The sequence below is a fragment of the Ursus maritimus genome, unplaced genomic scaffold, assembly GCF_017311325.1.
Source record: "Ursus maritimus isolate PB19 unplaced genomic scaffold, ASM1731132v1 scaffold_7, whole genome shotgun sequence".
Lineage (NCBI taxonomy): Eukaryota > Metazoa > Chordata > Mammalia > Carnivora > Ursidae > Ursus > Ursus maritimus.
Window position 1 is genome coordinate 68,300,882 of NW_024426885.1, and position 16,626 is coordinate 68,317,507.

Below are 16,626 nucleotides of genomic sequence, written 5' to 3' on the forward strand. Positions count from 1 at the left end.
GTTCATTTTTGCTTTTGTTTCCCTTGCCTTTGGAGATATGTCTCTAAAGAAGTTGCTGTGGCTGATCTCAAAGAGGTTACTGCCTATGTTCTCCTCTAGGATTTGGATGGATTCCTGTCTCACATTGAGGTCTTTCATCCATCTGGAGTTTATCTTTGTGTACAGCGTAAGAGAGTGGTAAAGTTTCATTCTTTTGCATGTAGCTGTCTAATTTTCGCAGCACCATTTATTGAAGAGACTGTCTTTTTTCCACTGGATATTTTTTCCTGATTTGTCAAAGATTAGTTGACCATAGAGCCGAGCGTACATTTCTGGAGTCTCTATTCTGTTTCATTGGTCTATGTGTCTGTTTTTGTGCCAATACCATGCTGTCTTGGTGATCCCGGCTTTGTAATATAACTTGAAGTCAGGTAACGTGATGTCCCCAGCTTTGTTTTTCTTTTTCAACATTCTCTTGGCAATTTGGGGTCTTTTCTGTTTCCATACAAATTTTAGGATTGTTTGTTCCAGCTCCTTGAAAAATGCCAATGATATTTTAATAGGGATGGCATTGAAAGAGTAGGTTGCTCTAGGCGGGATAGACATTTTAACAAAGTTTATTCTTCCAATCCATGAGCATGGAATGTTTTTCCATCTTTTTGTGTCTTCCTCAATTTCTTTCTTAAGTGTTCTATAGTTTCTAGAGTATAGATCCTTGATCTCTTTAGTTAGGTTTATTTCTAGGTATCTTATGGTTTTTGTTGCTATTGTGAATGGAATCAATTCCTTAATTTCTCTTTCTACAGTTACATTGTTAGTATATAGAAAAGCAACTGGTTTCTGTGCATTGATTTTGTATCCTGCCACATTGCTGAATTGCTTTATGATTTCTAGTAATTTGAGGATGGAGTCTTTGGGTTTTCCACATAAAGTATCATGTCATCTGTGAGTAGGGAGAGTTTGACTTCTTCTTTGCCAATTTGAATACCTTTTATTTCTTTTTGTTGTCTGATTGCTGAGGCTAGGACTTCTAGTACTATGTTGAACAATAGTGGTGAGAGTGGGCATCCCTGTTGTGTTCCTGATCTTAAGGGAAAACTCTCAGCTTTTCCACACTGATAATGATATTCTCTGTGGGCTTTTCATAGATGGTTTTTATGATATTGAGGAATGTTCCCTCTATCCCTACACTCTGAAGAGTTTTAATCAGGAATGGATGTTGTATTTTGTCAAATGCTCTTTCTGCATCAATTGAGAGGATCATATGATTCTTGTCTTTTCTTCTATTGATGTGCTCTACTACGTTGATTGATTTGCGAATGTTGAACCATCCTTGCATCCCAGGAGTAAATCCCACCTGGTGGTGGTAACTAATCCTTTTAATGTACTGTTGGATCCTATTAGCTAGGATCTTGTTGAATATTTTGGCATCCATGTTCATCAGGGATATTGGTCTGTAATTCTCCTTTTTGAAGGGGTCTTTGCCTGGTTTTGGGGTCAGGGTAATGATGGCCTCATAGAAAGAATTTGGATCCAGAATGCCTTTAAAGTGGGAAAACATTTTGTCACATTTCTCCCATTTATATCGGGTTGAAATCTGCCTTTTAAATAATAATAATAATAATAATAATAATAATAATAATAATAAAGAAGTAAACAGAATATTTTAGAACCTGAGAAGGATTCAGGAGTTATGTTTGAGTTGGAAATCTGCCCTCCATTTTATTGCTATGTAACCTCAGCAAGATGTTTTTTTCTCTAGGTTTCAGTTTTCTTGACTATAAAGCAGAGATAACAACATGTATTTCAGTGAACATAAAATGCACCATTATTATTATTTTTTAAAGATTTTATTTATTTATTTGACAGAGAAAGACAGCCAGCGAGAGAGGGAACACAAGCAGGGGGAGTGGGAGAGGAAGAAGCAGGCTCACAGCAGAGGAGCCTGATGTGGGGCTCGATCCCATAACGCCGGGATCACGCCCTGAGCCGAAGGCAGACGCTTAACCGCTGTGCCACCCAGGCGCCCTGCACCATTATTTTATACACTACAAAGAAAGAAAAATTGCTGTCAATTAAACAATGATATAATGCTTTCTGTGGCTTAGAATTTTTATTTTATACCTTTGAAATAGTTCTTTTAGATGTATTTGGGCTTTTGAAAAATCCTTTTTGAAAGGAAGCTTAATCACGCAGGGTTTTCCTAAAACGCCTTCATATTCAAAGTCTGAGTGCTCTGAAACACACTGTGACTCAAAGTAGTTGGAGCTCACGTTTTTCTCCCATTATCATCCTCTGCATCAGAGAAACTGTCGGCAATGCAACTTTTTTTCCTCCAAGAATGAACTGCTGTTTTCTATAGGGTCTTCTGTCAAGCTGCAACATGGTTCTTCAAGTTTTAAATGATGGTGGTGGTACTTTCCTGTTCTTACAAATGCATTACAATAGACGGTTTTCAGGCAACAGCCAGGTCTCCAATGATCCTGAAATGGTTTTTACTTTGAAATGCCAGGGCCTGCCAGGCCACCAAGAATGACAATCATGTGGTAACGGCTTCATCCCGACCACCTCCTGGCTGATGGTGATTGTAAGACACATCTCCATCTCAGAGATGTTAACATGGGGGAAAAAATGGTGCATCTCAGAATAGATAACATAGGGCATAACTTCCCTCCTAGGGTTGTGGTTAGGTAGAGGAGAAAGGGTTCATAGCTGTTATTGTGGAAACATCATAGAGCCCCCGATAACAATAACTATTATTTATGGAGCACTCAATAATGTGATAAGCTTATTAATTTATGGTGTAATTTTCATATTAAAAATTCCCTAATATAGTTTTTCCTTTTTTAATTGAAGTGTGATTTATATTCAATGAAACCCACAGGTCTTAAGCGTCCAGTTGTATGAATTTTGACACCTATTATCTGCAACCCTATCAAGATATTTTCATTCCTCCAGAAACATCGCCCTTGTGCCCCTTCCCAGTTATCATCCCCCTTCCCCAGGCAGCCTCCATTCTGATATCTTTCACCATGGATCAGTTTTGCCTGTGCTAGAACTTAGTATCAATGGATTCATGTGGTATGCATTCTTCTATTTCTTCTTCTTCTTATTATTATTTGAGATTACCCCCCATGTGACTGTGTATATGAAGAGCTGGTGCCTTTCTGTGGCTGAATAGTCTTCTGCTGTGTAGATGCGCCCCAGTTTCTGCTTTTTTCCTCTTGGTGGACATTTAGGTTGTTGCGTTTGGGCTATCACAAGTAAAGCCACTATGAACATTCTAGTACAACTATTTTTTGATTACATGTTTTCATTTCTCCTGGGTAAATACCTGGAAGTAGAATTTTTGGGTCCAAGGACAGGTGCGTATTTAACTTTATGAGAAACAGACAGAAGTCTTCTCAAGGTGGCTGTGCCATTGACACTCCCATTATGTACGAGAGCTCCGCAGCTCTGTGTCCTTGGCAGCTAGACAGCTTCGATCTGGTTCGTTTGAGCCATCTGAATGGTTTTGTAGTGAAATCTCTATGGCTTTAATTTGTATTTTTCTGGTAACTAATAACCACCAACACGTTTTCATATGATCAGCAGACATCTGCTTATCTTACACTGTAAAATGCCTTTTAAATCAGTTGCCCGTTTTTCAATGGGGTCATTTGTGTTTTAATTATTGGGTTGTAGGATTCAACTCCTTTGTCAGATATATGTATTACAAATATTTTCTCCTAGTCTGTGGCTTGTCTTTTCATTTTCTTAGAGGTATTTTTGTTGAGTAGACGTTTTTAGTTGTAATGAAGTCCACTTACCTGTTTTTCTTTTCTTTTTTTTTTTTTTTGTAGTTAGTGTTTTTTTGGGTTCTAATCAAAGTTTTGCTTATTCCAAAGTTAGAAAAGTATTCTTTACTTTCTTCTATAAGCTTTATAGTTTTTGCTTCTACATGTAGGTCTGTGATGCATCTCTAATTACATTTTGTGTATGGTTTGAAGTATGGATCAAAGCTAATGTTTTCCCATTTCAGTAGCTAGTTATTCCATTACCATTTGTTGAAAATATAGTTGACCCATGAACAATGTGGGGTTTAAGGGTGCCCCCCACACAGTCAAACATCTGAGTTTAACTTTTGACTCCCCCAAAATGAAACTTCTAGTAGCCTACTGTTGGCCAGAAGCCTTACCAATAACATATATTTGATTTTTGTGTTGATTAACACATATTTCATATATGTGTTACATACTGTATTCTTACAATAAAGTAAGGTAGAGAAAATAAAATATTAAGAAAATCATATGGAAGAGAAAATATAATTACAGGACTGTACTGTATTTATTAAAAAAAATCCACGTACACGTGGACATGCACAGTTCAAACCTGTGTTGTTCAAGGATCGGTTGTACTCTCTTTTTCTCATTGTCTTGCTTTGACACTTTGGTTGAAAGTCAACTGGCTGTGTGAGTGTGGTCCACTCCTGGACTGTCTATTCCTTTGATCTGTTTGTCTATCTGTCTATATGCCAGTGCTATACTGTCTCGATCTATTGCTGCAGCATTAGTTTGAAATCAGGTAGTACATGTTCTCTTCGTTCTACCTTAAAAGGATATTTTTTTGGCTGATCTAGGCCTTGTGCATTTTCTTTTATATTTTAGAATAAGCTTGTTGGTTTCTACAAAAGACCATCGGGAGGGGGGCCTGGGTAGCGCAGTCATTAAGCGTCAGCCTTTGGCTCAGGACCTGATCCCGGCATTCTGGGACTGAGCCCCACATCAGTCTCCTCCGCTATGAGCCTGCTTCTTCCTCTCCCACTCCCCCTGCTTGTGTTCCCTCTCTCGCTGGCTGTCTCTATCTCTGTCTCTGTCAAATAAATAAATAAATAAATAAATAAATAAATAAATAAAATTTTAAGGAAAAAAAAGACCGTCATGAGATTTTGATTGGAATGGTATTGAATGAATAGATGAATTTGAGGAAGATAGGAATGTTAAAAATATTCAGTTTTCCAATATATGTATAAATAGTATTCTTTCTGATTACTTAAGCCTTTTTTAAATTTCTCTCAGAAGTTTTTAAAATGGTTTTCTGTGTGGAGGTCTTGCACATGGTTCTTTAAATTTATCCCTAAGTATTTTGAGCTTTAACATATCTTGTAAATGGTATTTTTTAAAAAAAAATTCACCTTCTACTTATTTGCTGTTGATATTTAGAAATACAATTGATTTTTGTATATTGCCCTTGTGTTCCACAACCTTGCTAGATTCAATGCATGGTCTATTTTGCTTAGTGCTCTACAGAGTTTCATGTTTATTCTTGAAGCCACCTGTAATGCAGGTGTTAGTATAATCATATTTTATAAGAAGTTTGCCCTGAAATTTCATATGTTAGTTTCTTTGCTCAAGGTCATGCAGGTTGAGTAACAGGAGCACTAGGATTTGAATTTAGGTCTAGTCTGACTCCAATGGCTAGTCCCTTTCCACTCTACTATAATATCTCACCTGTTTGACATTTGGGTATTTGAATGGAGTCATACCATGTGGTTTCCCTGGATCTCACTTGGACATTTTTGTGTCATTGTGTTTCACAAGGACATGAATCGGCTAATGGAAGCTTTAAAACAGACCTAACAAAAATAAGGTGATAAAGAGACTGGTGGTTTTCCCAGTTGAAGGAGGACAGTCAGTGTTTTTCTACATTCTCCACAGAAGACTATTCATGCAGTTGGATGCAGTTGCAAAGCTCAGCCCTCTTTCTCCATACTGTTGGTGCACATAAGCTGTTGCTAAATCTTCCATGTGTGGGGATGCTGTAAAACTTGTTTTCCCTCCTTCTCTCTGCAGGAAACCATTTCTCTACAGCCAAGGAGCTCACAGAGGAGATTAGATCATTAACATCGGAAAAGGAAGGGCTGGAGGGACTCCTGGACAAGCTTCGGGTGCTGAGTTCCAGGAATGCGTTAAAGAAGATTACAGCAGACTGAAAAGAGAGCTGGACCAAGGGGAAACTGCGTACGGTAAGTAGTCACAACTGTTGCTTGGTGAAATATTCAAGGTACTGCTTATACTGTGTGGCCGGGCAGGATGTTCTGTGCCTCATGTGAGCATCACTGTGAAGGGCATCGTGGAGCACATGACACTTTTCCTGGAGGATTTTTTTTGGCAGGAGCCTAGGCAAATGGGGTAGAATTACTTGTCAGCTTTTGTTTTGCTATTCACATGTGACGTCTTTTCTTTTTCTGTCTTTTCTCCCCCTCCTCTGCCCTGGATTTGCTAATGGCCTTGTGATTATTTAGAGCAATCTCTTCGTTGGCACAGGTCTTGAGAATTTTCTCTGTTTGAGAATTATGTTCCTTTTGTTCCTTGGCTCAGTCTTCTGGCTTGCACAATCATAGACAAGAGCTGGCTGACTCAGAAAACTGAATAAAGACCATGAAGTGGCTTTTCTATGTGTGAGTTTTTCCTGAGAGATTTCTCCAGAAGGAATGATGTGGAAGAGGCCAATCTTGGCTTAACTGAAGTCTCTGCCTGTCAGAGCAGTTACCGTACTCTTGTGTTCTTTTCCTTTTCCAGTTGTTAAGAATAACTGAGGTCACCTTGAGGTTTGCTCCCTGAGGGACAGTCTTAGAAGATGTTCATTCAGTCTGAATTGATCAAGTGAAAACTTATTTCTTTAAAAAAAATGTAAAGAATTTACAGTGATTCAGTTTCTAATTTGAAGAATGAACTCATAAGAAATAAATGCAGATTTAAAATATGTTAGATGCTAGAACCTGTTTTTTTATTGGTAAAATGAGAAGAAGAATATCCAGATCATAGGCTGATTAAGCAGTACAGATTAAATGAGGTAACTTATAAAGATTTTGAGGTGTGTGTGTATGTGTCTGCCCTTGCATTTCTCCTAGGTCATAGAAGCTGCTGGAGGCTAGAGGTCATACGTAGTGTATCATGGTCCCTAAATAAATGTTGTTTACTAGGAAAATGAAAGACCTACCTATACAAAGCATCCTTATTTAAAAAGAAACAAGAAAAGAATGGGGATGTTAAGTAGCCACATTTGAAATACGACTATTTGAAAACACTCCACAGGTTGAAGTAAATGAAGAGTAGTAGTTAAGACCAGATAAAGAAATAGGAAGTTAGCAGAAATTGGGTGTGTCGTTTCACTATGAATAAATTTTGTTTGAAAGGCTTACTCAGTTGTAGACAGAAGCTTTGTTACAGTTATTTGAATCACAGATAGGACGTTCAGTTTTTATGGTGTCTTCTTCCCAAAGGGCAGGCCTAACCTGGCTAAGTAACTGAGGGCTTCTTATCTTTCCTTCCCCACGTCTGTAGGTCAAGACTTCTTTTTTGCCAAATACATAGAGATTGTACATTCGAGTCTGACTGTATGACTAGGGCGCTGAGGGATAACACTTTCTCCTAAGATGTGATGCTGTGCTTTATGAAGTCATGACAGGAACGGTCATTGGCTATTTTAAATGCATTTTAGCTGTAGATTTTTTAAATGTATAAACAATAAAAACAACAAGATTTCTCGTGTTGTCACTACATAATTTTTGGCACAATATGGGGGGATCTATTGTATCTAAGAATAAAGAGGACGTGAACAAATTTGGACAAATTTAGTCCAACAATATTTTCATTTGAACAGTTGAGCTCTTGAAAGCCATAAATAGCTCTTAAAAAGAAAAAAAAGAGCCATGTAGTATTTTTTGCATCTCATCCTTGTCACTTTACTAAGTATTTTCAAGATGAATAAAACATAAACAAATGGAATGAGAGATTGTTACCATCAGTGATTCCAAGCTGCAGACAGCTCGTTACTGTTGTGAAAGCGTTCTTTCTGTTTTAGACTTGGATTTTGCTGGATCGGCTACCCTTTTCCCTATGCTTTAGGCTGAAGGTAATTCTTAACCAATCTGAGGTGACTTGGCATCAGGTCAACCAAATTAATAACCTTGGGCTGATGAGAGTAATGGGAGATACATAAATACATAAATAAATAATGAATTCCTTAGTAGATTGAAGCTTTTTCTCTATTGCAAAGCAATAAAACTAGGCCAAAGTCCATAGTCTGCCATTTGTTGGCTTTTGAGAGTTAAAGATTTAGAGGGATCTCTAAATGTAGACCTTTAAATGCAGAGCATATACAAAGGAGTAGTATGCACACGCATGTATGTACCATGAGCTGACTCTTCTTATCCCTAGACAAAATGCTTTAAAATAAGACTATTTAAGAAATAAGCAATACGTAGAATTCTTAAAAAAAAAACAAACAGATTTTGGTTTCCAGCAAGGGTTGCAGAATGTGGCACACGGGAAGAAGGCAGTTCGGGAATGGACAAGCAACTCCGTGATGGTCAGGGACCCAGGCTCTTCTACTTTGTTCATCTGTACCCCTTGACTGGTGACATTTGGTCCGGGATGGCTGACCCTGCCACACATATGTCCGAGTCCAGCCAGGGGTTCTGGTTCTATACCAGAAGGAGAGATTTGCAGTTTCGGGGAGCAATTAGCAACCTCTCGCGTACAGAGAACTCTTATCGATGGGAAGTGCTTTGCTGATCATTTAAATATTATTACATCTTCTGCAACTGGCTCGATTGAGATCAAAGAAAAGCACTGTCCTTATGTTGCATTTGTTTTGTCACAGTATCCAGCCTGGTGTCTTTGAAAATAGTAAATATACCATAAATATTTGTTCATTTACTGGGGCCAGATGTTAGAGTGAAACATTCCTTTATTTCTATATTATTCCTTTACTCCTCTACTTTGAATTATAGACCCAAACCTTGGATCTTCCCCTCCTCCTCTTCCTCCTCTTCCTCCTTCTTCTTCCTCTTTTAAATTCTTCAAATTCATTTTCTAATTTAGTGAGAAGAGAGGTAAGTTTGATTATCTTTTGTGGAAGATGCTTGAGTTGCCTGAGTGGGATATTCACATTGGGGTGTCAGCAGACAGAACAAAGTGATGAGAAAGTACTGAAATGTGCCAGCATAGTCAAGGGCAAAGGGAGGCAGAAATCATCACTGAATCCATTGACTTTGTGACAGTGACACACAGTCTCTGTGAAGAGGCAAAAAGGGGGTGTGTTTTAACCTGTATCTGCTCTTCTTAAGACTTTGGAAGAACACGTTTGAATTCTGAGCAACTTTGAGTACGGTGAAATAGAATGAAAAGCTTTCAACCCCTGAATACTTATGGAGATTAACTATAAACCTTTAATTATTGTGGATTTCATTTTTTTTTAAGGGTAGCTGGGATAGAAAAACAATAGTAACTTTTTTAGTTTGCTACACCTGCTTTTTGGCAAAAAGACAACCCTGAGATTTATATAACTTTCTCCATCCCCTGTGTATAACTTGGTAATCTGTATTGTACTTTATTAGTATTGTTGATTTCGCACTATAACTCAGATATAAAGGAAGCAGACGTCAAGGGGAGAGATTTAATCACAGAATAATCAGGGCTAGAATTTTAAATAGGACATCATTAGCATGTTAATGAATTTTCCCACTTTATGCCAGCTGCCTGAATAGAAAAGATACTGCAGATGAAGCTCAGAAATCTGGCAGGGTCTGTGGCCCACTGAGCTGTCAGGAATTTGTATAGAGGGTCCGCGAAGTACGTAAAGGGATTCTCTGTGCGGCTATCGAATGGCAGGATTTCATTTTTACTGGGAGTGACGGCCGGGCTGGCTGTGTTCAGCTTTAACTCATTTGCCTTTTAATGAGTGAGAACAAGTGGAGGGCAGATAAGGAGCAGTTTTTAAGTGTAATAAAGTTGGAGGGGAGTCAAGTTTTCAGTTATGGTTTGGGGCTAGTTCAGTACTTCCCCCTTATCGCGGTTTTGCTCTCGACAGTCTCGGTTACCTGTAATTGACCCCCATCAGGAAGATGATCCCCATGATGGATCATCAAAAGGTCACTAATGGCCGAACACTGCGTCACCACACCTACGTCACTCACCTCCCTTCATCCCATAATGCAGGCATTTTATCATCTCACATCATCACAAGAGGGGCGAGTAGAGTACAAGATGTTTTCAAAGAAAGAATGAGACCACATTCTCAAAAGTTTTATTACAGTATAATTGTTCTATTTTATTGTTGGTGATTGCTGTTCATCCCTAACTTATGTAAGTTAAACTGTATCATAGGTATATATGTATAAGAACAAACGTAGTACACATGGGGTTCAGTACTCTGCGGTTTCAGGCATCCATGAGGGTCTTGGACGCATCCTCTGTGCAAAAGGAGAACTGCTGTACCTACCTTTTGCTTTAGATTAGAAAGGCCATAGGTCCACGCTGACATCATCCTGACCTGACTTTTGGACCACCTCATAACTTTTGAGCTTGAAATAGCTGATGAAAGGAAGGATGACATTCTCTAGTGAGATATGCATTCCTTTAACTCTGAAAGTCCGCAGGTGAAGGTTCTTTCAGAAGTCCCCTCACACATATTAAGAAAAGACCTTCCATTTAGAGGTCCTGCACTTTACAAGTTCTGCATATATAGGCAGTAATTCCCTTTCCACATTTATCGGATGTATTTAGAAGAAGTTTTCAAGAAAAATTAGAACAAGAATAGAATTGGCATGCCGTGTGTGTGTGTGTGTGTGTGTGTGTGTGTGTGTCTGGGGAGGAAATGGAGAAATGCAAAACATACATAATAGAGACGTAAACAACACAATTAACAAAAAGATAGAATTTGAAAGTTGAGATGAAAGAAAAGCCAATGACAAATGTTAATTATTCTGGTTGAGAATATGATGTGATAATGAGCTTCCTAGGAACCAGAGCAAAAAATTGAAGTGTCATCCATCTTCCTCAAAAGCAGCTTCAAAGCACAAAGTTTTCAGGAATGTGGAGTGGTGTTAAATTCTTAAAGGCAATTTTTTTTTTTCAGAGTGAGAGCACGTGCGCATGTGCGAGTGGGGGAGGGGTTGGGCGGAGGGGGAGGAAGAGAAAGAGAATTTCAAGCAGGCTCCATGCTCAGCATGGAGCCTGACACGGGGCTCAATCTCACGACCTTGAAATCATGACCTGAGCTGAAATCAAGAGTCAGATGCTTAACTGAGTGAGCTACCCAGGCGTCCCTAAAAGGCTTTTTTTTTTTTTTTTTGAGAGCGTACTGTAAAGTCCTCACGAACAGATTTATAACAAATGCACATGCACTCTCCATGTGGCTGTTACCAACCACTCCTGGAAAGGGGGATGCCTTCAAAGCAGGAGTTCGTGGATAGACTGAAATGTATACATATCTCAGATGTGTGGGTGTGTATATATTTTTCCACAAAAATTTGGATCCAGTGTTTCTGCAAAAAGGATTTGGAAAAGAGCCATTCTAAAATCTCCCAAATTTTAAGAAACATGTGAAATAATACCATGGGAATGAATGAGTAAGGGCTCAGGCTAATTACATTTAAGTATGGAAACTTCCAGTGATCTGACAGGATTCAAACGTGAGACTAGAAATGTAGAAGAGTAGCCAGAGATCATATTCTGTAGAATAGTCACCAAATGTCACTTCTTCCCTCTGAGCTTTGAGGAAGGTCTGCATGGTAGACAACTTTACTCTCTTGGGGCCAGAACAGCGATCGAGCTCTTTTTTTTTTTTTTTTTAAGATTTTATTTATTTATTTGAAAGAGAGAAAGAGCATGAGAGAGAGAGGGAGATCGAGAGCAGGGGGGAGGGTGGAGGGAGAAGCAGACTCCCTGCTGAGCAGGGAGCCTGATGTGGGACTCAATCCCAGGACCCCAGGATCATGACTTGAGCCAAAGGCAGACGCTTCACTGACTGAGCCACCCAGGCGCCCTGCGGTGATCGAGCTCTCGATGACTGAGGGCCAGGCTGTTTGTCTTTGAACCAGCTGTGTGTTGCAGGTTATGTATGTGGCAGAACTTAGATTGTTATATGGGGAGTATCCTATTTGTGTCTGCCTTTCTAAATTAGAAAGCTTTGTTTAGGTTTAAAAACATAAAGACTGAACTTTGGAAGAAAAACTTTTGAAAAATGTCATAATCTTTCTTTCTCCATGCACTGAACTTTTACATCTCTATTTATCATTGATTAATCTTATTAATAAAATTATTTTAGCAGTTAAATATATATTTGCATTTTAAATTTCTCTCCATATCTTTTTCCTTTTCTAGTTCTATCCTTGCATGTCTGTTCGTGTGGCTATTTCTCTGCCACCTCTTTTGCCTGTGAATTTCTGCACTTGACATTTGCGATGAGCTTCTTCCCTCTTTTATCAAAAAATTGTGATAATTCTTTCGGGAGGCCACTCCACGACAGTGTAAAAAGCCTGTGTTCAGATGTAGGAGGCCTTAGCTTCATTTCCCTTCTGTCGCTTGCTCATGATCCGTGCAGCCCCTGGCACGGAGAGCCACCACGACGCGAGGCTTGATGAATGGCTGATCTTTAGCAAGACGCCATATCTTCCCACTTCTCAGTCACTTCACATACAACACTGCATTTTCATCTCTCCATGCATCATTTCTCTGAGCATTTATTGAGCACTTACAGTATGCCAGGCTCTGTGTTAGGCCTTTGTGGTCCAGAGTGAATCAGTCCCTGAGGCCACCAACGTCCCTATTTACTAGTCCCTCTGGTCTCACATCCCCACAGTTGCATCCATACTTGTTCATTCCCTTCCTCTCTACCATTGCTGATCTCCTAATTCTGTGTGATTTTTTAGAAGTCCTTGCTTGTTACTTTCTTTTCCACGTGTTTCCCCATTTGCTTTGTCTACTCCCTTCCCAGTACTTCAGTCACACATCCCCTGGTGGGAATACAATAATGATTTTAATTGTACTTCATGCTCTATTACAATGTACGGTTTTCTGATATGCTAATTTGTTTGGAGTGAGAACATGATTCTATGTAATAGGGTGGGTGCACGTGACTCTGAAGTGGCCAGTGCATCATTCTTGGCAATAGTGTCTTTCCTAGTCTTTCTCGATTTCATCTGGATTCTGGGCTTTTGATGACTTTGGTTTGCACGTGCACACACACACACACACACACACACACACTCACACTCATGCTCATACACTCCCTCCTGAAGATTGCGCCAAGAATGGCGGTTAGGCGGATCGCCACGATTCCTAGAGGAGAGTCTGTTGGCTGTGGTTTGCTGAGGGGTGATCTGTTGCGGGAGACCGTACCATGAATGGCACAGTGCTTCACATCTGGATCTTTGCCTTTTGTGCAACTCTTCCTCCCGCCCCCATTTTTTAATGTCCCTGGGTGGGAGTGGAGCTACCCTCAGTTAACTGAACTTCAGCTTTATGTCATCACTTGAAAACATATCCTTACTATTATGATTATTAGAACTTAATCTTAGTAGAACTCAACTCTAAGGTAGTCATAAAGATATTCATATTACCTTTTATATAGATCCTTCTAGGTTTAAAAATGAGTTAAGATTTCTTCCTCCTTTGCTCTTCACTGTATATATTTGGCGTGTATTTATTGGACTCCTTGCTGTGTGCACAGATTAACTATAGCTATTATGAACTTACTGCATTCTTGCAAAGGAAGGAGAGATCCCCTGCATGTTGTCACATTCTCTTCAGTAATAAATGTGGATTACTTTTCTTTTTGTTCTAAGCCCTTACTCCATACCAGGCACGGAGCCAATGCCTGTTTAGCTACCTAATCCCCTGGACAGTGGGTGGCCGGCTCCAGCACAGTCTCCGTTTTATAGATGAAGATGCTGAGGCTTAGAGAGGGTCAGAGCTCTGTCCAGGGGCACATGGACGTGAGGGGTAGGAGCCAGGAGGCGAGTCCTTTTTTCTGCAGTTTTATGTTCTTCATGAACTTGATTCGTAACATGAGCTTCTCTACGCATCCCTCAGCCTCACCACCCTACCTAAATGCCGCACTCATGGTCATGACTATGAAAACAGAGTCCACGAAAAGGCATCTCTTGAGGCTGTTGCGTGCCCTGAAAAGATAGGTTTTTTTCACTTCTGAAATTTCCAAGTATGCTGTCTGTATTTCGTACCTGAAACGATGATTTGCAAATCCCTGATACCAGAAGGATCATTTCATTCGATAGGAGGTCCTCTAGGTTATCTAACGGCATATTTTATATTAAAACCAAAATCCTTTGTTACGGAAGGGCGACTAAGAGGGGCCGAGCATTCTAAAGCCAATAAGAAAAATAGTTGAACTATAACAATTTAATTAGATACATATTTGTTAACTTCAAACCACTTTTTGATGCATTTTCAAAGAACCTTTGATAGTTCCACTTTCTGTTCTAAAATGCTTAAATGTCAGTGTTTTCCTCTGTATTCTTGTAAGCACAGGCATTCATAAGTAGGTTGACATACTGTTTTTTTTTTTTTTTAAAGATTTTATTTATTTATTTGACACAAAGAGAGATAGCCAGCGAGAGAGGGAACACAGGCAGGGGGAGTGGGAGAGGAAGAAGCAGGCTCATAGCGGAGGAGCCTGATGTGGGGCTCGATCCCATAACGCCGGGATCACGCCCTGAGGCGAAGGCAGACGCTTAACGACTGCGCCACCCAGGCACCCCAGGTTGACATACTATTGAGGACTACTACAAGCCCTGTTTTCTTATGAATTTACTGCTATGCCATCCTATAGACCACAAGGAATTCAACTTGCAAAATGTGACGGTCTTCTCTCTAAGCTTCGAGTGAGTTTTTGCACTTTAAATAAAACATTTAACATACTCCGTAATTCAGGGCTTTGAAGAATTAAGACTGATTTTTTCCTTAAATTGAGCCCAATTTTGTGAGGCTTCACCGAATTCAGTTTTCTTGGTGCTATGACGTGTTCTCTGCTGTCACAATTTTTTCCAGTGATTAAATTTGTATGAAATATCTTGTTTTCCTCTTTTTTTTTTTTTTAAAGATTTTATTTATTTATTTGACAGAGACAGACGGCCAGCGAGAGAGGGAACACAAGCAGGGGGAGTGGGAGAGGAAGAAGCAGTCTCTTAGTGGAGGAGCCTGATGTGGGGCTCAAACCCAGAACGCTGGGATCACGCCCTGAGCTGAAGACAGATGCTTAACCACTGCGCTACCCAGGCGCCCCTTGTTTTCCTCTTTGACATTACCATGAGTTATGGCCTCCTGCCATTTTCCTCAGGTACTTCCTCTTCTTTGAAGCCGCCATATGTTTAGGAACCCAAGAGAGACAGTCCTTTTTTTGAGAGACCATTCTTTGTTATTAATTTGATTTTTCAGGTTTTCTTAGCTCTTGTAAAGGAGAGGGGGTATGCTGATCAGTGTTTTCCTGCCGTGATTGCTTTGTTGCTCCACTTTTCTCTGCCCTGGGACCACCACACTTTTGTATCTGGGGATAGCCATCCGGTCTCATCTGCTTTCCCTCAGGTTTTTATACAACTGGGGAGGGTTGGATCACCATAGCGGTGGACAATCCTAAGCTAATGCCTGAAGTTTAATATTTATACCATGGCAGAAACCATCAAGAGTTGCTTAAAGACCTACTGACTTGACAGCATCAAAAATTTATAAACCAGGTATGCTTATATTTTACATGTTCCCATAGTTATAGAATGTAATTGTATTTTTGTCTTGACATTATACTTTCCAAAGTCTTCCTGACTCATTAACAACTGGTTGCATACTTTGCTTTGAGATTTAATTATAACCAAACTTTTTAAGTCTCCTTTTATTTACCAAAATGATGTTAAACTTTTGGTTATTTTAGCCTGTTTTGAACATCTCCCTTTTTGTATGTGTTACTGTGGCTGCTTTACAATTCATGTATCCCCAAATACTACGTTACACTTCCCTCAGAAAGAAGCTAATGCAAATATACCATGATTTCAGGGTGTACTTAATGAAAGGAAGCCTGGGCTTACTCAGACAAGGTAACTGCAGGATTGAGCTTTTTAACTCTGTATGTGACCCAGTATTGGACTTTTTTTTGTTTTGTTTTGTTTTTTGTTTTTTTTATTATAATAATATTTTTTATTATATTATGTTAGTCACCATACAGTACATCCCTGGTTTTTGATGTAAAGTTCGATGATTCATGAGTTGCGTATAACACCCAGTGCACCATGCAATACATGCCCTCCTTACTACCCATCACCAGCCTATCCCATTCCCCCACCTCCTCCCCTCTGAAGCCCTCAGTTTGTTTCTCAGAGTCCATAGTCTCTCATGCTTCATGCTTCATTTGGTCCATATGTCCCAATTGTATTGGCAAGACAGAAAATTAGGCTTTGGCAAATGTCTGTTTGCCTTTCACCAAACCTCATTTTTTCCTCCCAGAGACTGAGGAACAGGAGGGGCTGAATACCAGACTGCAAGTCTGCCCTGAGGAGGTCACCAAACACTGAAATTCCCTAATGGTCTGGAATCCTAGCAACGCAGCAACCTTTGGAAGCAAAGTAATTTCCCCTCTGGATTATATAAGAATCCTCTGAAGGTGAAGCTTAGAAGATTCCTGGGGTTACTCTAGTCATTTAAATTTTTTAAAGAGAATTTATTCCACAAAACAACACAAGAATAAGACACATTTTCAAAACTGAACAAAAAATGTCCATTGTACAACGTCCATAACAGAGCTCCTGCTTTCATTTTTAGTGTTGCCCCAATGTCTGAAGCACGAGCACCTTTTACACACTGTGTATTCTCTCCC

The 16,626-nt window shown here is 39.6% G+C and overlaps 1 protein-coding gene across 1 annotated transcript in view; it reads left to right on the top strand.

The window, feature by feature from the left end:
- DISC1 (DISC1 scaffold protein) overlaps window positions 1-16,626 on the top strand; it is a 359,683-nt gene that overhangs the window by 163,953 nt on the left and 179,104 nt on the right. Inside the window, 2 exon segments of the mRNA XM_040624168.1 lie at window positions 5,811-5,921; window positions 5,924-5,983. Coding sequence (XP_040480102.1) covers window positions 5,811-5,921; window positions 5,924-5,983 — 171 coding nt within the window.